The following is a 25,341-nucleotide window of genomic DNA, read 5'->3' on the forward strand; positions in this document are numbered from 1 at the left end:
AGTGTACCCAGTTATCAGTAACTGAATTAATTCTTGTACCGTATTCCCATAAAATACAGAAATTTCATAAATCAATTTGTAACAGATTCCCAGTTAAGCAAAAACACGGGAAAATTCCAGAAGATTTTTCCCTACCTTGTTGCCCAGTGAAGTGGGGTAGAATTTAAATCTCCTCCAAGCTGATCAACGATAGCACCTTTTGATATATAGTATCTGGAATAACAGAAACAGTAAACATTATTGCTTGCCTTGGTTAAATATAAAGGACACACAGTAATCATGTTTGATGTTATGCAAAACAGGTAGTTACAGACCAGAAGATCAGAACCTTCTCTTGCCTTCATATAACCTTCCTTTTTAGAGGTTATGCATATACATTCAATTTTTTGCCTTTTTGATGTGGGTTGGGAGAGTAGGGATGCTTCCTACTGTGCTTAGAACATGATGCTATTTCCTAGTTTGGTTTTTAAGGTAAAATAGAATAATTGCTATATATAATAGTATGAACTGTGCTACCACAGAAGTATTTAATAAAAAGGATTCTTCTAAAATATTTAGGGGTTGCTGCATTAAAAAGAATTCTGAATTATTGGTAAAATAATATGCTGCTAGAAGATTAGCATATTTAGAGAATTTTGGCTGAAAGGAAAAATTACATACAATTCAACTTGCAGTATGTTATCATCACTGAAATGGCTCTGCTGAAGTCACTGTTTCAAGAGCTTCAAGCTTAAGTTACGCTTTTAGCCAAGTACTAATATTTTTACATACTTGTGAATTGTTATTAATCAAAGGACAAAAACATCTGAGTATTTAAAAAATGCTTCTAAATGATGAGGTAGAGAATATTTTTCCCTCTAGAACATTCACAAAAAGACGAGCTACCTGTAAGAACAAAACAAGTTACCCATATTTAACTGCAGCCATTCATATTCACTGTCATTTGTACTGTTTCTGTAAACTGTTTTCCTTGCTGTTTTATATGGGACACTAAACTGGGAATATTACTTTTCCTTTGTGAAAACCAGCCTTCCCAGAAGAGGCTTGTAGTTCTTCATTTACTACGCTATAAGCCAATGGAAAAAAAAAAGTTATTACTAACAGACCTTTAAAAAGTACTATCTAGATATAGATTCCTAAGTGCTTGCATATTTCAAGTACCTGTGCCTGCAGACTTTTCACTTTCAAAATACCTGTCAGGTATATACAAACGCTGCTCTCCTGCCCACACAAACTGTCCTTCAAATCCTCAGCATTGAGTTTCTGTCACCTTAATTTCCTCTAAGTGTTTCAAGGCAAGAAGAAGGGCAACAAACAGAACAATGTGAAAAGCATTACCCTAAGTAACTACCTTTTTTTTTTTAGTGTTTATTGATTCAGAGGAAAACTTCAAAAACAGCCCAAAAGTTACTTTTAAGAACAGAAACTGAAAAATGCATTAGTTATACATGTCCACACTAAAAACACATAAAGGAAAAGTTCTTTTATACAGTTGATTTAGAGCCATCAGACACAATGAAGTAGACTTCAGCAGACTTGCCAAAGTTTGTATGACAAACAAGATCTGCTCTGGTCAGTGCAGGACAGTCCACTCTGCTGGTCTCTGACACCAAAGGAACAAAACTGCAACATCTCTCTGCTGAATGAAGTTCAGCTTTTGGATTTCTCAATGAGAACATCCACAGATTTTGTGAAAGTCTTGGTTCCATGTAGGTGAAAAGACAAGGTGTATAGAAGGTAAAGGGACAACATAATTTTGTTGTTGCGAGGCGAATACCAGCTACCAAAGAACAAATTTGAAAAAGACACTGAGAAGCTATTTAGTCCCCCTTGGGAAGACATTCCCAAGGAAATCTCGTCTACATAAAAGACAGCACAGAAATTCACAGTCAAAGCTTGGATCCATCTCGGTGATGTGACAGCCACTCGTGGGGAGGTGAACATTAAACAGATTGTCTTCATTCAAACACTGGTCCCTGCAGAAACACAGAATATGTTCAGATTCTACTGAGCAGCAGCACTGCTTACTGGTTAGTACATTTTATTTAGAAAAGAACTTGCAGTTTGACAACTGGGAAAAGATAAGGCGGCAATCTCCTGCCAGATGGCACATTGAAACGTTTTTTGTTTCCTTAAGGGTGTTCTTAGACTAAGCTGAGATTTATCACTGCGCTTCAGTTTCAGTACACCTAAACGGCGAGATTTTTCTGCAAAATCAGACTGAGAACTTAATATCCTTGTCCAGGTAGATCTTGCAGAAGGAATTTTGTGCTTGGCAAGAACATCCCTGGAGAAAGGAGAAACTGGGCAATTCTACTCTCAGTGAGTCATCTAAGCTTCTACACTAGAAGATACCAGGTGTGCAAGTCCTATTTGAGCAATCTACTTACATTCCAAGCAAGCAGATCTGATAAGAAGTTGTCTTAAGAAGAAAGTACTCCACTGATCTCCACATTAGGATCTCTAAGTCTTTGCCAGGCATTTGAAAACTGGTGCAGTTTGCATGCAGTGTTTGCAGAATCAAATTGCATGCAGTCACTGTTGCTAGAGGAGGAAAAGTAGAAGAGAAATCCTTGTCTGGAGAAAGTTTGACACAGGGAACAGTGAAACGCAGGCAGTAGGTAACTGTAAAGATAAGGCCAATTTTTGCATTTTTACAAAACTGAGTTGAAGAGAGACCAATAGAACAGTGTCGTGATGAAAAGAGAATTACACTGTAGATGTCTGACACTTAGATTCCTGATCCTATAGAAAAAATAAAAGTTTCTGCAGTTTTCCTTATAAAGTATCAATGGGTTTCACCATTATCTATGCTGAATCTCAAGTCTCACGGCAGACAGGATGAAGAAACACTAAAAATAAGAGAAATCTAATTCTAAGCCTGCAGGCTCCACAGATGAGCTGATAAGCTACTTCACTGGGAAGACCTTATATAGTCAATACCCAGTAAGCAAGACACTGAGATCTGGTATCACGAGAGCAGACCACTTACACTTAGACTCTATCTCTGTGATACCAAGCTTACTAGCCAACATATTTAATGAAATTATCCACTGCACACATTGGGCATAAATAGTGGAGACATGGGAAAAGATGTGATAAGATCAAACAGAAATAAAAACACAGGATAATTTCACTCTAAGGAAACAGAATAAACCAGTGTCTCACAAAAGAGTGAGAGAGCACACAATACACTGAGTAATATAAACTAAAGTCCCCTAAAGACAGAGAAACTTAGACCGTAAGAAGTGCATCAGGAGGAATGAATTTTAGATACAGTTAAACACATTAGTAGTCACAAGCACTGTAGTAAACAGCAGGAAGAAAATGCAACGCAGTATGTCACAGTGGTAGTGATGCATCAAGAAGGGACAAGAGCTTTGACATACTGTTGAGGAGAAAGGAAGAATTAGACACGTTAAATTTAAGAACATTCGACTATCAGGGCTCATACTAAAATAACATGAAAGAGATATGGCTGGTACAGTTAAGGTTATGTTGAATTAATTCTCAGAACAAGCTTCTAGCACTCACATGTAGGTGGAAAGATCTTCCTAACATATAGTAAAGACCTAACTGGAAATTCAGATAGAGATTTAAGCACAGACTATCTATCTGGATCTGACATTTTGTCTTTGAACCACCTCTATGTCCAATCTAATTGCTGTAGCAGGAAGTTGCTCACAACACACTTGGAGGGAAAAAAAAAGTAAGATACACCATGAATTACTCACATACTAAAGTAGTACTTTCACAAATTTAACGTCAAAAGAGGACTAATGGGGAATTTAAAATTTGGTCTGACTTTACTCTGTGAATAACAAAGTCCCCAAACAACTTTTTGTGGGCAGGTGGTTTTTTTTGGTTTATTTTGGTTTGGTTTTTTTTTTTTTTTAAGAAAAAGCTGTACAATACATGAAATGCTAGTGAACTAAAGCATTAAGTCATAATTGAGTATCACACAGGTAGATTCACTGCACTGCAAAGCTAATACAGAAACTATACATAATACAGAAACATTATCCACAATATAGGCCTGTTTTTTCAAATGCTTCGTGACATACTGATGTTTTTAAATTATGATAGTTGTCTCGATGTCATTCACTTTTCAGACCTTATAAAGACACATCAAATGAGATGGAGTATCTGTAATACAAATATGTCTTCCAACAGTTCAAGTAAGACAAACAATTCATCGCATGTAATTCATTCTGCATTCAAGATGGATAAATAAAGTGAGCTCAAAATATAACAACTGCTTTTAAATACTACACTCTTCTTACAGAAAAAAAAAGCTATCTGAGAAACTTTATGCATTTCAGTTATTTCACATTAAGTTGTAAGATGCCAGTCATAAAGATCCAGGACAAGGGGTCCTCCCAGAAGGAAAATGGAATGAAAAGGAAGAAAACAATACGGTCTAAAATGTACTCACAAAAAAGATTTAGGTAAACCAGCATCACTTTTGCAAGAGGCTCTCTTTCAGCATTCCAAAAAGCCCAATGGTTACATATCTTATAATGAAAGGAAGATACCAAATGCAGAATTATGGTTTCCATGATAAGCTTCTACTCACAATAAAGACATAAAATCTGTTGTGCTATCTATTGTGTATAAAATAAAAAAAATTCTTTCAAAACACTGAATTATTTCACAGAATCGTTTAGTTTGGAAGGGACCTTTGGAGATCATTTAGTCTAACCATCCCTTATCAAAGCATCTAGATCATGTTGTCCAGGACCACACCCAGTTGGGTTTTAAGTATCTCCAAGGATGAAGAGTTCACAAACTCTCTGGGCAACCTGTGTCAGTGCTCAGTCACCCACACAGTAAAATAAGTGTTTCCTGATGTTCAGATGGAATGTCATGTAATTTGTGCCCTCCGCCTCTTGTCTTGCCTCTGGGCACTACTGAGAGAAGTCTGGCTCTGCCTCATTTACTCCCTCCCATCAGGTATTTATATACACTGATAAGATTCCAGGTATTATATACTACCAGGTATCTCAGGTACTTATGGACATTGATAAGATCCTCCTTGAGGATCTTGTATATGAGGATCTTATTGACAAGGTAAGCCTAGAAAAGAGAAGGCTAAGAAGTCCAAGCTCTTGCAGCCTGTCGTCATGTCTGATATTCCAGTCCCTTAATCATCTTTGTGACCCTGCACTGCACTCACCCCAAGTAAGCCCTTATCTTTCTTGCAAAGGGGAACCTACAACTTCACACCAATGTCCAGCTTCAGCAGTTGCGCAGAGAAGAATGATCATCTCCCTCAACATGACGAGGATTTTCTTAATGAGGCCCAGTATACCGTTGGCCTTTTCTGCCACAAGGCTGCATTCCTGCTTCATAGTCAGCTTCCTGTCCAACAGGACCCCAATATCCTTCTCATCAGATCTAAATCTTTATCTATTTACCTATGTTTGTCTATTTAACCTTCTTTGAAGAGAACTGCATGAGGACACAGGAAGTCCTTTAAAAACAAGATGAGAAACAAAACATGAAGTTGAAATCTAGAAACGCAAGATCTGGTCTGATGAAGGTGCTAGTGATGGACATACACAGGGAGAAAGTGCTTAAATAAAGATGTTTTGCATTTGTTTTTATGTGTAAGTACTCACATTTGTTAATAAGAACTGTTTTGACAAGTGGACTGATTAAAGATGTGCAGTTTATGTCAAATATTCTAGAAAACTGCTGATTCAATAATATTTTGTGTATTTAGATTTAATTGCATGTAATTAATTCATTGTTTTCTTACTGGTAGAGAAAAAAAATTATATACACACTCATGATGTGTAAAACAGCAAGTACTAAAAATTACTCCTTCAGGATTTAAGCTCTCCTTGTTCTGAACGATAACAATAGGTTTAAAAACATAGTCTCAAATATTATGCTGCAGATTTTATAAACTGAAAAGCAAAACAATACCCTAAATCCCACAGCTCCCACCATTAAACATTTTGTTATTACTTGCAAGGAGAGGTGCTGAAATGTTACCTTTTCTAACAGTTGTATTTTTAAAAGGCAAAGAAATTATTGAAGTTAGAACTTCTTGAAATCATGAAGTAGAAATTGCCCCTTGCATCATATTAATCTTGCTTAGTCAAAAACATTCACTACAATCTAGCATCAAACTTCCCCTCCTCAAAAAAGAACTTTGGTATTTCAACAAGTATACCAGAGTATAAAGAAACTGCACATACAGCTGAATAGCCGTTCCACAGGTTTATCTCATCTAAGAGCCTGAGCTTGACTTCTGGACATAGAACAGGTTTTATTTGTTAACTGTGTCATGAAAACATTGCTACCAAAATGCAAATTAGGTCTTCTAACTTCTCCCCCTTCCCCCAAAGTTCAAGACCAAAAATTGAGATTTTAATAGACTTAACGTTATTTAACACCTTAAAAAAAAAAAAAAATCAACATTTTTAAGGACATAATTAGTTTATGTTTAAATTGAAGTATAATACATACTTCACCAGATCTATCCTGTTGTTGATTGCAGCCCAGTGGAGAAGCGTTACGTTTTCTTTGTCTGGCTGTCGTACATCATAACCTGCTTCCACCAGCTCCCTACATCGTTCGTATATTCCATACCTTGAAGAAGAAAATGAGATTTTTCAAAACTTTTACCTTAGATAAAAATGCATTCAGCAAACACCATACATATGGTCACAATACAAAAGCTTAAACAGAAGAGAAATGAAGAAGAAACTTTACTTTCTGTTTCTATATGATTACATATTTCTTGCAACAAGAAGCTTCCACTGGCAGAAATTATATTAATCAATTCAAGATTTTACAGAAAACTTATTTCCACAGCAAACTATACACCAGACTGAGGTGAAATATCAATCAGTAGTATACCAAATATAAATAAAGATTTTTTTCTTCCCAGGGATTCCACTAGATTTGTTTCTTCCTCCTCTGTTCTCCTTCCCTTCCATCTCTTGAAGACCAGAAATGCTTAGCCACCTGATTTGACAGTATCTTCCTAGAATTCAGCAGATGACAGGATCATCGGGTCAATTACAAACGCTAACAGGGCTCAAACACTTCCCATTTTTCTTCTCAGATAACAAACAGCAATCTTCCTGATGTAAGTTAGTACCGTTTTCTTTTTTATACCACTTCAAAATTCTATACTTCAATATGAAATGAATTCTTTCATTAAAGATGACTATTAAATGTGAGTTACCTTCATTTGAAAAAAATTCTGCCTACATTTTGGAAGTTGAAACAAATCAGGAAGCATAAACACCACTTAGGCATCTAATGTAGCACTAACTCCAACATTAAATGTTTGTCTTGATGCTTACACTGTTTTACCACCTATTTTCAATGGCAATAAAAAGAATGCAGAAAGGCAAGTAAAGATTACATTTCAATGTCTGTACAACCCACAGGGATTTCTCAAGTTTCAAGGAAGAGAATGATGTGTGGGCACACCCTGAAATCAAGATCAATGCCTTGTGACATCTGACTTTGGCTAGAGCAGAATTTTAATAGCCTCTCAAAGCTGGAATTCAAGTAAGTTTTCCTTATGTTGCTTCTATGTTCTACTTTCTGCAGAAGAGACAGCCTTAGACAACTTAAGGCCCTTTTACTCCACTTGATCAGCTTGCTTAACTGATACAAAGACCTTTTTTCCAGGGTAGTTACAATTCTTACTTTTTCTTTTGTGTATTTGAATGGATCCTCAATCTGGACAGCACTCCCATAAGTCAAGTCTCAAATGACTCAAGTCAACAAACCTCAGGAATGCTTTCCAAGCCTATCACAGGTTTCAAGCACATAAATTAGTTGAACAGTATTAAAAAATAAATACTAGACATAACAGCCTACTTAGGATCACATTGTTTTCAATTTCTTAGAGAAGTCGCACTAGAAATTATGAAAAATGCCAGAAGTTGCTGTCATACCTATAATCTTTCCAAACATTACAAAAGATCAGAGTATTGCACGCAGTACGTACTGATTGGCAACAAGCCTGTAAAATTTGGTCCCTCAGACCGAGTCAAAAAGCAGCAGTCATGAAAAATTTTGACAACAAAGGTTTGTTTTTAATCAGTTGGAGGTGGGGGCGAGAGAAGAGGTTTGCTTTAGGAAGACTTAAAAATATGCAAGCAGCTAAACAAGATACACATGTTCAGACACATAAAACTGCCAGGAAAAGTGATAAGGTTCTAAGTCTGGCCAATCTTGAGGCACACTATCTCCCAAGTCCCAGTCTAGATCAGCAGCGTGGCCTGATGAGTGCTTGTTCAAATGGCTTAACGCTCCTGACTTTCCTCCCCTTAGCTGAAGGGGCCACTGAAACAGGTTAGGACTACTAAAGGCAGATCAGCCAAGAACAAAGAGTGAGAAGAGACAGTAGGAGAAACGGGGGAAAAGAAGGACTTCTGAAAGCAAGACAGCAAATTCTGATCTTACTGCAGTAGAGTATCACACCTGCATACTACAACATCTGGAAGTAACCTGGAAAGCAATACATATAGAATAGTAAAACACCCTTTTGTTGACAAGCTGTTCTACTCCAGCCAGCTGTTCTGACAACCCTTACTGCTGTAGACAAGCCTGCTGTCTTCATTTAAACAATTAACTGAAGCCATAATTTAAGAAACTATTAACCTACAGCCCTGCTATTAGGTTAGTATAAGTAGTACTACACAACAAGAAGGAATTATATTAGAGTATTCCAGGTTATTGGAAAGATACAAAGAACACAATAATGCTAACTTGTATAAAGTGTAAGAGGCAATCACGTACACCTTTTGGGATTTTTCTTACATGTACTGGTTTTGGCTGGGATAAAGTTAATTTTCTCCATAGTAGCTCCTATGGTGCTGTGTTTTGGATTTGTGACTAAAATGGTGTTGATAACACACGGATGTTTTAGCTATTGCCAAGCAGTGCTTAGAGTCAAAGCCTTTTCTGTTTCTCATGCTGCCCTGCCAGCCACTAGGCTGGGGGTGCACAAGTTGGGAGGGGACACAGCCAGGACAGCCCAAAGGAGTATCTCATTTCACATGACACTGTGCTCAGCAATAAAAGCTGGAGGAAGGAGGAGGAAGGGGGACCTTTGGAGTTACAGCATCTGCCTTTCCAAGTTACTGTTAGGTATGATGGAGCCCTGCTGCCCTGAAGATGGCTGATCACCTGCCTACTGATGGGAAGTGGGGAATTAATTCCTTGGTTTGCTTTGCTTGCAGGCACAGCTTTTGTTTTCCCTATTAAACTGTCCTTATCTCAACTCATGAGTTCTCACATTTACCCTTCCGATTCATTTCTCCATCCCACCAGAGGAGAGTGTGCCAGCAGCCAGCTGCCTACTAGGGTTAAACCACAACATCACTAGTGTTCAACTATCATAAGCCATACAAATTATTCAGATAACTGTCCTGTCAACCCAAAATGAACCTTCTTGAAAGTAACCTCTGATACCTAGTCAAGTTTTTGTAAGACCTAGGTATAACCAGGCAGACCTGCCACAGTCTTTGGGGGGCGGGGGGCAGGTGAGTGTTTGTTCTTCGCAGTTTGGTGGGGGTGGGGTGGTGGGTTTTTTATTTTATTTCAAGCAAATCTCAGAAAATGGGACGCTGCTTTCTGAAGAACTTTGCTCAAGAGATACGAAAACAAAGGAGAGCTGTGGCAAGCATATAAATCAACTCTGCAGCCTGTTGAGGCAGAATGCTGCTGCCAAACCCCCTGCAGAAGCCCTGATAGGATGCTCTAATTTTGCTCCACCAATGTTTACAAATACCACCCTCTAGAATTCACCCATCTACTGCTGTGAGGCCTTGGGCAAAGACTACTGCATGGCTTCAGACACAACAAGGAGCAGTAAGAAGGGATTCCTTGTCCAGGCTTAGCATCATAGACTTCCCTTCCTCCACACTGGAAGGCAAACTGCAAGTCACATGTACTTCCTATCGCTTGGCCACAAAACAAAATCATGAAATTCTGCAATACATCAAAAGAGCCTTCCCAAGAAAACAAAACACTTTCCAAAAATTAAACTGAGAACAAGGTACATAGTAATTTTTTATTTAAGTCACCATCAGTTTGTCTGTTCCTAGCAATTTATTTTGGTATCTTGATCTCAATCATAACCAATTACAAAAGACATAACACACAAGATATAATTTAGTAACACTCTGATTTAATACATTGGCACAAGAGGACCTAAGAATCTAGACAGACAAAATCTGCCTGGCAAAAAAGGTTAGGAATTTACAACAGTTTGCTCTTCTTCCAGGAAATAGCAGTCTCTGTACAATTAAATAAAACACTGAGGCAGTCATGGTTTCTTGAGCTCTGTCCTAGAAACGCAGCATTCTTCTCTCACATACTAACTACAGTCATCTTCCATCAGTTTGCTGCAGCTGACTTCACCTTACCTTCTCCAAGGGTTCACAACCCACTGTTAGATTACAAAATGAGAAAGTCAGCTACTTCAGGGACTCAGTATAATCATGCTTATAACATTGTTACAAAGGGCTCTATGCCCTTCAAGAAAGAAGAATGGAAGAAAAGATTCAAATCTTCACAGAAGATTGATGTATTACCAAATTTTCAGCATCTGGGTGAATTCTAGAGGGTGATGCTGTAAACATCAGTACAGAATATAATTAAAGCATACTATTGAGCTTGCCTTGTTCTGAAAGACTAGTTCTTCTGGGGCAAAAACACCATTGTGCAAGCTCATTTCATTATCACAGTCTCTAAGCCATTCTGGTAACTAACCTGTAACGTTTTATTTATAATTGCTTTGTAATTTTATTTGTAATTTGTAATAAAGATATTCTGAATTTAATACTTTCAAAAATAGTACCCTAGAAGCCTTTTGCATTTTAAATATGTAATCCATTTTTTAATCTTTTGTCTGCAAGCGCATTGACTCTTGGAAATAAGACACTGCCAGCTTTGCTGCATGATTAACATAAAATTTGGCCACAATACTAGGAAGGAATCTCTCATCAGTGAGCACATCACCATGCCAACAAACAGTAGGTAAGTCAGGAGCTCACTCCCTCATCTTGCTATAATTTTAATGCCAATCAAAGCTGTTTTAACTGGAAATGCAATTAGTAGAAAAATGATCATTTTTATCTTTGAAGTCTCATTCCCATGAATGATGGTGGTTAAATACTAACAAAGCCTTTCATAGTTCTCATGGTTTTTCGTGTTAAACAGTAAGACAATTTTGTTTTCAAGAGCAAAGGGGTAACTCAAGAGCTGCTTAATGAACCATTAACAGTGACCTGAGACAAGAAAAATTCAGCTCTTGTGTATGTTCCAAAGCCTCAAGTTGTCTAGACAGTTGTGGCTATATTACTACTGTGGTTAAAAAAATCCTACCCTTCCATGTGAACTTCTGATATATTTCACTTTCAGCAATATGAGCAAACTCCATGGGCACAAATGACCAGGCAGAAAGAATGGGTACCTGTGTCACAGCGTGCCCATTCTCTCCTGTGAATAGCTGCAAAAAGCCAGGAGTAATTGTCACTTTGGCCAACTCTCATGAATTTGAGTTATTCCATATGTATCCTATCTTTTTTCTTATCAGTTACCCTATGAATTATGAGAAATGGTGAGGAAAAAAGCATGTTCTCAAATGTATCCAACAATTTTCCCGAAGCATGATTCAGCATTTCATATATCGTGCTGCACTATTTCACAACGCACACGACTTCATGTTGAATGATCTCAGTGAATAAAACTAACAGAAAAGTTAATCTTGTGATAATGAAATCATAACACTTGAGCACAAGGAATCAATCTTCCAGAAGTCACAAAAGCACTTGTTAATATCATTAATGTTTAATAGCCACGTTCATAATGGTTATTTAACATACTTTCAGCATAGTTGAAATTTGCTTAAGTTCACTACAAGCAGAAGGTACCTATTTACTCTCAACAGAACAGAAAATCACGATGCAAGGATTAATGTGTCTCAGATTCTGTTCTCCTAGTCATAACCTATCATATACTTCTCTACCTGTGAAAATTAGCTACTTTCTGTAGTTTCATGTCTTAAAAGATTTAAATCTCCCCCAGCTCCAAGTCAGACCCGCCTCTGGCCAAGGCCAGGACAATCAGCAACAGTGGCTGTGCCTCTGATAATGTATTTAAGGGGAACCCAAGAGGAAGAGGGGTTGTGAGGAGTTGCAAGGAGGACACCTATGCAAACCCCAAGGTCAGTGGAAGAAAGGAAGAGGAAGGGAGGGTTGTGCGCCAGTGTACAACACCCTGGAGCTTGTGGTGAGAAGGCAGGGCCACCCCCCCTGCCCCCTACAGCCCATGGAGGACCCCACGCTGGAGCAGGTAGCTGTGCCTGAAGAAGGCTGGGACCCCAGGGGAAGAAGCCCCTGCTGTTGTAGTTCAGCGCTAGGAGGACTACAACACATGGGAGTGACCCACACTGGAGCAGCACACAAACTGTTGTGGCCCATAGGAAGAACTCATGACAAAGTTTGTGGAAGACTGTCTCCTGTGAGAGGAGAACTATGCTGGAACAGGAGAAGAATGTGAGGAGTCATGTGTGTGTGCGTGAGTGTGTCCCAAGAAGGAAGAAGCAACAGGACTACCTGCACCCCCCATTCCCTGCCCCCCTGCAGGAGGGGAGGAGGTAGAGAAATTGGGAGCAAAGCTGAGCCCAGGAAGAAGGGAGGGATGGGGGAAGATGTTTTAAGATATGGTAATGCTTCTCACTGTCCTATTCTGTCTGTTAAGTGGTGGTGTTGTTAGTGTCTGAATTAAACTGATGTTCTTTTTTCCCCCTCCCCCTAATGAGTCTGTCTTTTGCCTGTGACTGTAATGGGTGAATCATTCATCCCTGCCCTTATCTCAATTCCCGAGTCTTTTGCTTTATTTTCTCTTTGCCAGTCCTGAGGGAGAAGGGGTGAGCAAGCAGCTGCATCAGGCTCAGCTACCCTCTGGGCTTAAACCACAACATACTATTTAAGTATTTAGAGCAACAAATGCAGAGTCAGCCAACATCTATTTCAGGAAGTTAAACTCCTCACAACTCAAAACAAAAGTGAAGGAAAGCACATACTTCCTAAACCTAAAGTGGGGCCTGTGTCACATGCAGAGCTGCAAAGCTGCTTTCAGTTGGAAGAGATGCCTTTTAGGAAAAAAAGGAAAGAAAAATTTTCTTTTAAAAAGAAAAATAGCTCAGCAAGATACATAATAGTTTAAGCATTCAAATTAACAAGACAAGTAAAACAAAAATCTTACAAAACTTTCTTAGCTCACTGAAGAAAAGTGACAGCAGTGGTGGTTTCTGAATGGTAAATGATAGCAAGCTGAAAAGTAGTGTCATGACAATTCTTCAGAAAGTCTTGTGAGTTAGTATGTACTACAGGACTGTGTAGAAGACAAATTTGTATAATTCATCTGCATTAAGAATTCAATTATTAAATTTGCACACAGTTTACTCCTACAATCCTTTTTTGGCAATAAACTTAATTTCATAGCAGCACTGAAACTGCAGAATCAGACAATGAAAGAAGTTAGATACACATTCCTTCTAACCTATAAAGTAAACCCTCGTGTCTGCGTATCAGTGTTGCCCACTTACCTCTTAATCATCACCTACAGAAAATAAACATCAGTACCACCAGGAAGAAAACTGACTGTATGTTCTCTTCCAACAGCATGTCCAGCAACCACCTGTACTGACACCTTACCATAATTCCTCCCACATATTTTCATACAATGCTCATAAATTTGTCGTAACAGTAATTTGGTAGAGTTAATTTCTGAAATCTTCCACTACTGTATCTACAAATACAGTTCACCTTCCACTTTATACAAGTAAAAAAAAAAAAATCTATTTTACTATTTTTTAACTAATACAGACACAAACAAAGCTAACACTCAAAAATAAACTTACTGTGTGGCTTTGACAATGTCCCAAGTGCTGTAATCATCCATGTGGCTTTTCCGTCCAAGAGATTCACTATATCCATGGTTGTAATGGCTTTGGGGCTTTATTTCCTAAAAAAGACACACTTGCCATTAGAACACCAAAGTCAGCATTACTCAAGTTTCTCAGAGAAAAAAAAAAAAAAAAAAAATCTATAAGTAAAACTAAAACCAGTACCCAAGTTCAGTGTACTATAAAGCTACCTAAATCTGAGGGTGGTAAGCTGACTGGCCACATATCTACATTTTGCAAAGCGGGCTGCCATATTCCCTAGTATAGATTTCAAACACCCTCCAGAAAACACCACTTGTAATAGAGTTCTGCCAAATCCTATGCTGGGGTGTTTTCACAGAATGTTAACAAAAAGTAACAGCAATTTTTTTGTTTGTTTTGGACGGATTCTTTTGTTTGTTTTTATAAATGCAACATAGCATAACTAAAAAAAAGCTATAGGCCATAAACTGAGAGTGTCTCACTCTGCTGCTACAAACAAACCTTATACTTCAAATAGCATAGCAAATACCTTCTAGAAAATAAATAATTGGGCATCATTAATACCAAGGACAAGAACCTACTGATACTTTATTGATTCTTCAACTTCAGTCGCAGCTTCAGAAGTGATCTGTGTATGTTTAACCTATGGGTCTCAAATAAATGGTATTACCATGACATGTTCTCCACCAGATACAGCTCCCTACAAACCTAATTCTTTCGATGAAGTGCAACACTTCAACCCTCAATGCTTCCCTTGGTGGAATTTATATTAAAACACTGTATTGACAGATCACTAGGGCAGCAACATACCATTTTTCTTTACAAACTACATGCATGTGACAGTCAGCTCAGCAAGCTGAAATTGAACGATGAATTTTATACATCTTGTAGACAATTTTCCATTTGTTACAAATACCATCACTGATTGCCTCTGTTTATCAACTGTGCAATTCAGCATAGCTACATAAAAAAATGCATGAGAACTGCAACAGTGTAGCAAAAGAAGCAAGCTCCCTGAAAGTTTAATAATCAACTGAAGTGCATTTTTAGAAATATATTATTTACTTTTACTCAGTTTTCCCCAACACAGTTTCATGAGCAGAAATTTTGTTTCTTTAATCTATACATGGAAGCACTTTTAAACACCTTATGAAAGGTGTTTAATTAAGATTCCAACTTCCACTTAGTTATTAAAATGAGTGATCATCTTTTTCATTATTATACTAGACAGATTTTTATTTTTTTGAAATAAAGATACCCTGAGTCAAGGCAATAATGATATAATACACCTAACCTTAACAAGGATTTGCAGTCACAAATTCCCACCACCTTCTCTCCAAAGAGGCACACGTTGCCCTGCTAGCTTAAGTGACTAAGACACATATTAGGACTAGGGAGTCTTCCTATTGCCAAGATGAGCAGGGCTCCCCATTTCTCACATTCTCTCAGTTGTGCAATAATTTCTGCAAAGGAGCTGCTGGTCACAACCAGAGTAACTTCTTACTGTGTCCAGTTGTGGCTAGGTGTTTTCTAGCTTCCCATGACAACATTAGGCAGCTCTCTATCGACTGCAATGGGAGGTTAGGTACTGAGCTTGCACGCAGACAAGTAAACCGCCCTTGGTTTTCTCAGCCTGGAGTTTACTCAGCTGTATAAACACAATAGATTAACTGGATGCTGGTAATCAAATCAGTTATTACAAATTTTGCTTATTATTTTAAAGATATTTCTACCCTAAAATTATTACATGCATTATCTATCCCTTTTAGAGAGGTAAAAAAAGACTTAAGTCTGAAAACCACATTTTAAATATCTTTTTCCAGATTTCAACACACTGAAGGGCCACTTAAGCAGAAGTCTCAAAACTTATACCAGTTATAACCTCAGAGTAAACTACGAATAAAGTAGTATAGTTGCAAATCCCAAAACTCTCAGTATTAATCTCAAAACCGAAGAACTTCAGTTGATCATGTTAGTATTTGTTACATACAATGTACCTGTTTCACACAGGAAAAAAAAATCAAATTAAAAGAGATTCTAATGCATTAAGTATATTTTGTATTACTAAACTGTACTAAATTAATATAGTAATTTATAGTTAGAACATTTATGGCATTTTATACACCAAAAAATCTTTCAAGAAAATCAAGTGTTTAGAGCTTTAAAACCAGAACATAGTAACACACTGAGAACTAGCGCAGCAAGTCTTCATTTTCAAAATAGATTTATTCTTATGCACAGACATTTCTTCTGAAAAATAAAGTTTTCAATTTCACACAGTACCTAAATGATCAGAGTACATATTTTCTTGACCACAATGTTATTTTGTGGCATTCAATTTTTCTTACTAAGCCTGAAAAACTAACTAGATAAAACAATTAAGCATTGCCAGCCCAGCAGGAAGGTTGCTGCTCTGTTGCCATCTCTACAGGAGAGAGCATCTTAAAATTGTAGCAGGGCATCTGCTGTCATCCAAATCACACATACAACCAATTCTCTTACTATCCAGAAACATAACTTCACTTTGTATTTGAAGAAGCCAGCAGTTTAACCAAACCTTTTTTTCCCCAGCTAAAAAAGCCAGTGTGTCATATGGAGTAAAAATGCTGGAAAGATACCAGAGAACATTTTAAAAAAAAAAACCCCAAAAACCACCAAACATAAGAGAAGGCTAAATTCATTATTTTTTCCCATGTGATTTTCCCTCTTCCATCATATTAGAAAAAAAGCAGGATTTATACCATCTCTGTTCACCACACAATTGCAGCAGGATTTTACATATCAAATTGTAATGCTCAGACCCTGAAAATCTAAAGGGTAAGTCAAGTAGCAGAGTCCAGAACAAAAGAAGTTCTCTGTCCTAGAGCATCTTGATGAGCAGATAGTAGTTCAGAGTATTTCTTAGCCTTCCACAGCTACTGGAAGGGAAGAAGTCTCTCTTCTGGTTATTTAACCACTATTAAAAGCTAACTGAGAAACTTGGGTTATTTTTCAGACAGATGTTAATTTACCAGGGAACACTATTTCTCTTAAACTGCATTTTCCTGACCACTTCAAGCACACAAACCAGGCTTCTGTTCCCTTGAGCCTGTACTAGCCAGTCAAGAGAGCCATTCATTTACAAGCAGTGTAAATTTATGTCAGTCTAAAGTGACCATGAAACCACAGCCTTCTGATAATAATGCTTTCACAAAAAGGTTTATGGGAATATAGCAAAATCTTAAGTATTAACTATTAACCATGTAAATTCAAAAAAAGTGACAGATGATATTCCTAAGCTTCCCCTACAGCTTATCTACTACTTTTACTAAGGACTTGAAGGTAATGACAGTACCCTTAACTTTTTTTAAAAATGTAATTTTAAATCTCCTTTTGTACTGAGAGCATCTCTGAACTACTCTTTTTATGCTGAAACTTTTAGTTTTTGTTGTATTAATGCAAAATAGCCAAAGTGATTAAAAAGTTAGATTTGAGGTGATGGCAAATACGACTACCTGACACAAAATGAACAAGCAAGAAACAGTTCTCTCCCTCTTTTCCCCCAGTACATATATCAACAGTTACAATACTTTAATATAAAGACTCACAACAAATATAAAGTGAACCCTATGTTTCCCAATTTACTCAAAGAATTGAGTTTGTATTTTATATTTAAAAACAGTTGAAACAATCCCTAAAATCCTGAAAGGTATATGAACATCAAAGCCTCCAATATCATATAACAGAGTCTTCTAACCACAGCCTGTGGAAAAAGGATGACTTCAGATTTGCCTGAAAAGAAGATGCAAATACAGCTCATTTTGGAATTAAACCGCTTAAGACAAATTCCAAGAAAGCATACCAAATCTGAATCCTCACCCAATACAGTCAGATCTCTGCAGCCTGGACACAGATTCCAAAGCTTAAGAGTCAAAATTTACCACTTTTTTATCTATGTAACTTGACAGTTGCATGTTGGCCGCAGTAGCATGCTGGCTACGATCAGTGCCATTCTGCAGGATGTAACTCTCACCTGGCATTGCAAGTGCCTAGCTCACAACTGATCTGCAGAGTAACTTTTGAGTTCCCAAGCCAACAAGCTGCCAGGAATCAATATAAAAGAGAATGTGTATTTTGTGAATCACAGTAGGTTGTGGTTTGAACTCAGCTGGCAGCCAATCGCCACATGGCCAGCCGTTCACCTCCCCCCTCCCCGGTGAAATAGGGGAGGGACAAAAGAAGAAATCTGTAGGTCGAATAAAAAAAATTTACTAATAGTAACAAAACAACAGTAACAATAGTAAGTCCAACACGGGTAAAATGCAGCAGTGGCTTACTGAGCATGGCAACAGGTACACACCATGCCGACCCGGAAACCAAAAACAGCACACGTGAGAGCGCACACGTCCGCCTATATACTGAGCATGACATCACATGATATGGAATGTCCCAATGATCAATCTGGACCCGGCCCTCTAGCTGTGCTCCCTCTCAGCCCTGGGCAGTGTGCCCAGGTGGCCAAGAAAGCCAAGGGCATCCTGGCTTGTATTAGAAATAGTGTGACCAGAAGTAGGGAGGTGATAGTGCCCCTGTACTCTGCACTGGTGAGGCCACACCTTGAGTATTGTGTCCAGTTTTGGGCACCTCAATACAAGAGACATATCGAGGTGCTGGAGCGAGTGCAGAGGAGGGCAATGAAGCTGGTGAAGGGCCTGGAGAATAAATCCTATGAGGAGGGATGAAGGAGCTGGGACTGTTCAGTTTGAGGAAGAGAAGGCTGAGGGGAGACCTCATCACTCTCTACAACTACCTGAAAGGACACTGTAGAGAGGTTGGCGCTGGTCTCTTCTCACAGGTGATTAGTGACAGAACAAGGGGGAATGGCTTTAAACTGCAACAGGGGAGGTTCAGACTGGACATTAGGAAAAAAATTTTCACAGAAAGAGTGGTCAGACAGTGGAATAGGCTGCCCAGGGAGGTGGTGGAGTCACCATCCCTGGATGTGTTTAAGGGTCATTTAGATGAGATGTTGGGGGATATGGTGTAGGGGAGAACTTTGCAGAGTAGGGCTGATGGTTGGACTCGATGATCCCAGGGGTCTTTTCCAACCTGAATGATTCTGTGAAAGTTAACTCTATCCTGGCCGAAACCAGGACACAGTAACATTTGCTTCACCCAGTGATAGGTGATTTGGACCAAGTCACTGCAAACAATGCTGTTACACACTATGCTCAGCTGACAAGGAAAAATATAAGAGAGGTAAGGCAGCAGCTAGGAACAAGAGAGAGCCTCTTCATTCCTAAAATTTTTATTCAGGGTTCTGAAAATCCCATGCAGGGTTAGGGCACAATATTATAAATGCAGAAAAGTAATTTCTCCTAGTTATTCTAGAAATAATGATTTAGAAAGAAATAACGGAAGACTAACATTAAGAGAATCTAATATGGGTCTACAGCATTTTAGCTGGGCAAGTTACCAGTAAACAGGAAATCAACTGATATAATGGTCTCCTGCTTCATGCTAAGACCTACAAGTGAATCCAAACCAGATTTCCACTCACGGTGTTGTCTCAGAGTCTACCGAACACAGCTAACAAACACTTTCCTTGAACCTTCAGCTTCTGATTTTGTAGTCCCTATCAGCCTTAGGCATTTTAGAGAACAATTTGGTTATTTACGTCTCTGCTTATGAAGCCTACTAGTTAGACTAAACATCGACTTTGCAGGAAACTAAACATGTTGTATTCAACATGATTAAGCTTCCCAGATGTCATGGCTTGTGAAATACCAGTACTTAGTCAACAGAACTCAACTGCTAGCTAACTCTGCTTTTACAAAGAATATATATACACCAATGGAAAAAAACCAGAAACAAGCGGATTTCAAATTACTTCAAACTAGTACAACCTTATGCCTGACATGTATTTAGTCCTATCATTACAGTCACTTCAAACTGAAGTGCAAAGCTCTTCTTAGTTATTCAATGCACAGCACTGAAACCTAAAAACCTCTTAAAACTCACAATGAAGTTCCAATTATGTCCTTTTTAAAGAAAAAAAAGTTCTGCAATTTCTAATATAAAATATGGACAAATGTTTTCTGAAGCATCTGTTGCTCAAATGATAAGAGAATAAACATAAGTTCTTCTTCGTATCTATCCAGCCAGTGGTCAAATTCCACCATGTGTCTCTGTAGTTATTTGGAAAGTATGAATGAGAAAAACGGAGCATGGTGATTGTTTCAGTTGACTATACTACATTGTTGCAAACACAACCTGAAAGCAGACAAGATCTTCAAAAGCCACTTGGGTAATTCCTCCCTCTCAAGGACTGCAACAGTATACTTAAACCATTACGTTTGCAACAAGGAGTCAGTCAGGCCCTAAGACAACCCAACATTTAAAAGTGAAAAAGCAAAGCAACATAAGCAAGGATTTCAACTCAGTCACTTAATAGAACTTGTAGAGACACCGAAACTCCTCATAAGCCTATACATGTGTTGTGGTTTGAGCCCAGAGGGCAACTGAGCACCACACAGCTGCTCACTCACCCCTTCCCCTTCAGGAATGGGAAGGAGAAAATAAAGCAAAAGGTTTGGAAATCAAGATAAGGACTGAGGGGATGACTCACCCATTATGGTCACAGGCAAAAGACAGACATCGAAAAAAATCAGCATCAGATTAATTTGAATACCACCACCAATTTAGCTATCAGAACAGAGTAGGACAGTGAAAAGCATTAACACATCTTAAAAACACCTTCCCCTCCTCCCTTCTTCCCAGGCTCAGCTTTGCTCCCAATATCTCTACCTCGTCTCGCCCAGCAGTGCAGGGGAGGGGGCAGGGGATGAGGTTATGGTCAGTTCCACCGCTCCTTCCTCCTCAGAGGGAGGACTCCTCACACTCTTCTCCTGCTCCAGCATGAGGGCCCTCCCACAGGAGACAGTCTTCCAGGAACTTTCTCCAACATGAATGCTTCCCACAGGCTGCAGCTCTTCCCAAGATGCTCCAGCCTGGGTCCCTCCCATGGGCTGCAGTTCTCCTAGCAACAAACTTCAACAGCAGGCACAGCCACCTGCTCTGGCATGGGGTCCTCCATGGGCTGCAGGTCAGCATCTGCTCTACCATGGACCTCCATGGGCTGCAGAGGGACAGCCTGCCCTCCCCCCATGGGCTGCAGGGGGGTCTCTGTCCTGGCTCACCTCGCCCCCCCCCCCCCAGCCCCTTTTCTTCCACTGACCTTGATGTTTGCAAAGGTAGCTCCTTCACAACTCTTCCTCACAACTCCCATTCCTCCTCTCCAGGTTCCCCTTTTTAAATACCTTACCACAGAGGCACAGCCACCATTGCTAATTGTCCCAGCCTTGGCCAGAGACAGGTCTGACTTGGAGCTGGGGGAGCTTTAAGAAGCTTCTCACAGGAGCCACCTCTGTAGCCCCCTCCCCTGCTACCAAAAACCCCACCAGATACACAAACACATTTGCATATATTCACCCATTATAAACTTTGTAAAAGACATGGCTTAGAACCATACCAAAGCTAAAGAACTAGCAAACACTTAACCTTTCTACCAGCTTTTCTGGCAAGGTTTAAATTTTTTCATGTTTAGCATCGCAATTTAAAAGACTGTGGATTTTAAACACAATTTCTCTCTATATGCATTGCTACCCAATATAATGGCTTCAGCACAGCCACAGCCATCAAATACTGCCATAATAGGTGTAGGCATGGCTCTAAATCAGCAGCAGGCTACCTGAACAAAGCTGCCCATGCCTAGGCATCGCACATCCTGTTCAGTCCTGGTAGGACTGACTACGGTGGTCTTATACATCAGCGGTGAATTTTCCCTATGTTGGTCATTCTGCATCAGCAGCTAGGCGAGAAAGAAATCATAAGTATGACCTTCAGACAGCATCTATTTTCAGATTTTAACAGAAGATTAAAACACACAAAACACAGATTACTTCCTCCAACCTGTTGGACAGAACAGGCAGTTCTGCTTAAAAATCCTATATTGATCTAGATCACTTGCCCACCATTATTAAAAGAACAGGAATAAGCATTAAAAAAAGAGATAAAAATAATGATTTATATCATGTTTACATCCTGCCTTTTACAGAACTTTGTGAATTGTCAGTTTTACTGTCACCATTTGGCTTTTAAGTTCTCACCTAAAACAGGAAAGAATGAATCTCCTCTAAATTCATACACCCTCATACAAATTTTAAGAAAAGTTAAAATTATTTAAACTAGTATGATTTTTTTAAATATATGACATCGATAATGAAGTAACACTTTGAGCCTAGAACATATACAACGGTACTCCTTAGTATTAAAATATTTTTCCTTTATGATGAAAATATTTATTCCAGGAAGACTTAATTTTACAATTATGATCTACTGTTAAAAACTACTAACAGCTAATTCAAAGATTAAAAACTAACTGAAATCCAAAGGCATTTATTTTTTGATATTTTGATCTCTACTGACAATGGCTCCTCCCCAGCTGAAAGTCAGGAAAACTAACTAGAAGGTAGTAGAGCAGAGGCCCGATTTCACTGATTTACAATAAGCAGGTTGCAAACACTAAATCTCTGCTTGCTTCATCATTTTTCAAGGAGCCACTTCCAAGTGTGACTTGAGCCAAATTAGCAGTTTACCATTCCTAAAAGAGAAAGGTCATTTCTCTGCCCATTCTCCCCCACTGCTCTTGGCTCTGTGCTCCTGCTGCCTAACTCAAGCTAGCTTTGGTACTTGGAACTGTGGTCACAGTGACTGAGCCCACTCAATTCATTAGAGGGGAAAAAAAAAATTAAACAAGAAAGAAAAACCTGATTCTTTTACTAGGACAGCCAGTTGAATCTGTTTCTCACGTGAAAAGACAGCCTCCAGAGCCACCAGTGGAGGGAAAGCAAGTAAAGACAAGGTAGCAAGAACATTTTGGCAGCTTCCAATTGTTAATTTGACTAAGTAATCACGGAAAAACATACTCCAGCTTTTAAATATTCAAGGAAGTCAGGCTGACAGGATGAAGAAAATGATGCTAATTCTAGAAACTGGTAGAGTTGGTTGGCTTAGAAGGTTGCAAGAGAGACAGATTTTACTTATTTACAAAAATCAAATTTGGTTCCCCAATTACTACCACAGGTCACTCCTACTAGACGAGCTTCCCACTTCAGTGACTATCCTTTGACAGTGCCCTAATCACTCATATGCATCTGTGACTAGTTTGTCATTACTCATTAGTCACAAAATGTGCAGATTGCTTGTGCAGATTGCTTGCACAGATGCAGGGTAGGAAAAAACTCAAAAGAGTGAGAATAAGGCTAAAGGAAAAAAGGTGTTTTGGAAAAAAGAAACACAGTAGAGGAGAAAAGGGAACCTCCTCTGGAAAACAGGACCAATAAGATGGAGAAACAGAAGGTAAAGCAAAAAATGAAAAATAACTCCAAGGGAAAAAGGAAAAAGTGCAGGGCAGATGGCAAAAAAGTAAGCACAGGTCCCAAGAATGAGCACTAACAATACCAGCATTCCCAATCAATTCTTCTCAAACAAATGTGCAACTAAATTTATGCTCATTTTCTCTCAGTATTCAATTTTTTCCAATAAAAAGCCAAAATGAAATAAGCTTAAGGAGAATTCTGAGAACAGTATTTGTAGAAAAAAACCTCAGAAGTTACACATGAAAGAATAAGATGACCAAGACTGAATTATTCTGAGATAGCAATTTCATAATTCACAATTATATATAGCAGGAGGATATGAATAGGTCAATACGCCTGCTTGGACATAAGGGAGGGAGGAAAATACTGCTGCTTACAGCTGCTACACATGGCTCTGGTAGGCATTAACAGATGGCTAGGACTGCTTTTCCTTTAACATTATGCAATATTGCTGCAAGGAAGCAATACCATGATCAAAGTCAGACACTCAAATTCTGGCTGGTGACCAAAATAATTGACACTTAAAGAAAAAAATACTAACAAGTTCTAAAATAAAGATGTAGAAATAAAAGCACTACCTTCCAAAAAATATTGCATACTATTTCCTTTGTTTCTTAATGAAAATAGAAGAAATCATATCCTTTTTTTAGTTGATGACTACGCTATTTCCATATCTGGCAGCAGTTAAAAGAATCACGATAAAATTGGAAGTGACTGCCACTATTTCAGGGAAGCTAATAAAATAATCCTCATGTATATGTGTTATGTTTAACGGGGACTACTGGAGGTTAATATTAAGGAATTCCTTTACCCATAATGGTGTGTTCAATTTCTCTGTTCTTCATTTGTTAGCATATAGTGCTTTCTAGCAAGCTTACCCAGCTTTCCTCCTACTTTTAAGAAGTGCAAGAATCTATACAGACACACTTATTTATAGTAATTTACATATTAAACACCCACATTAGTTTATGTACATATAAATACTATCCACTCATGCACCAGCATTAATAGAAGAATGCTCACAAAATAAGTACAAGCAAATCAATTCATCACAATCTTAAAAAAGATACTGCTGGTACTTATTCTAACATTTTTAATGGAAGTTCCTCTTCTAAAGTTTATGCCCCTACCCCTTCACCTAAATCTGCAATACAGAAAGTCGCAGAGGCTACAGTGATCATGGCTTAATTTTAGAGACAATCACATTTAATTCTTTAGAGGCATAAGAGTAGTTTTTTCTTCTCTAGAAACAGCAGCAAAAATTAGGGGGAAGCCAGTAACAGGTAATCTGACTAACTGTTGACTGTCATCAGGTGGAAGCAGTCTGATCCTTCTCATATCCACATGAAGTCCTAGACAGTAAATAAGAGTTCTGCAGGGCTGTATAGATTCATCAGTTTGAGGAGCCAGAGACTTCAGCAGCTATCAGCTGTTAGATTGTCTGAGCTGAGATGATGTATAATACACCTTCAGTTTAGCTAACACATGCTAGGAAACTTCCACCTAAACCAGATTACATTCTCCATGAAAAAAAAAAAAAGCATGCAATACCACTTTTTTTAAAAAAATATTAACACATCATTAACACATTCATATAGTATCAGAGTCACCTTACTTGGACCCTTACAATTTATGCTGGGGTTCTCCCTGCTCCCTATTACAGCACTAAATTACGCAGAATGAGTATAACATGACAAAACCCGCCCCCCCCCTTCCATTCAATGACAATTCTGTCACCGTTTTCCATTACTTTTCACATTTGGCAACATCCTGTGAAGTTCAATTGGTTTCCCTCCTAAGTTTCTGCACGGTTTCTTGACACAGCAATGGAAAAGATGCATTCATGAAAAACCCTGGAGAAGCCAACTGTAGAATACATACACAACGAAAAAAAAAATCTGTGCCTAATAACCTGGGGTTTTTGAAAGCAAGTTACAGTTTAAATTGAAAATGCTTTCTTTAAAAAGCAGTGAAATAGATTGAAAAAAG

At 38.5% G+C, this 25,341-nt stretch overlaps 1 protein-coding gene across 3 annotated transcripts in view; it reads right to left on the reverse strand.

The window, feature by feature from the left end:
• ZDHHC17 (zDHHC palmitoyltransferase 17) overlaps nt 1–25,341 on the reverse strand; it is a 78,182-nt gene that overhangs the window by 42,829 nt on the left and 10,012 nt on the right. For all 3 annotated transcript variants that reach the window (XR_012623566.1, XM_074827176.1, XM_074827175.1), the window contains exons 2-4: nt 13,907–14,010; nt 6,478–6,600; nt 136–213 (exon numbers count right to left, since the gene is read on the reverse strand). Coding sequence is in view for 2 of the 3 variants with exons in the window: in XM_074827176.1 (XP_074683277.1) it covers nt 136–213; nt 6,478–6,600; nt 13,907–14,010 (305 nt within the window). In the remaining variant the exon portion in view is untranslated. The remainder of the gene's footprint in view (nt 1–135; nt 214–6,477; nt 6,601–13,906; nt 14,011–25,341) is intronic.

This window comes from Strix aluco, chromosome 5 (genome assembly GCF_031877795.1).
Source record: "Strix aluco isolate bStrAlu1 chromosome 5, bStrAlu1.hap1, whole genome shotgun sequence".
NCBI classification, from domain to species: domain Eukaryota; kingdom Metazoa; phylum Chordata; class Aves; order Strigiformes; family Strigidae; genus Strix; species Strix aluco.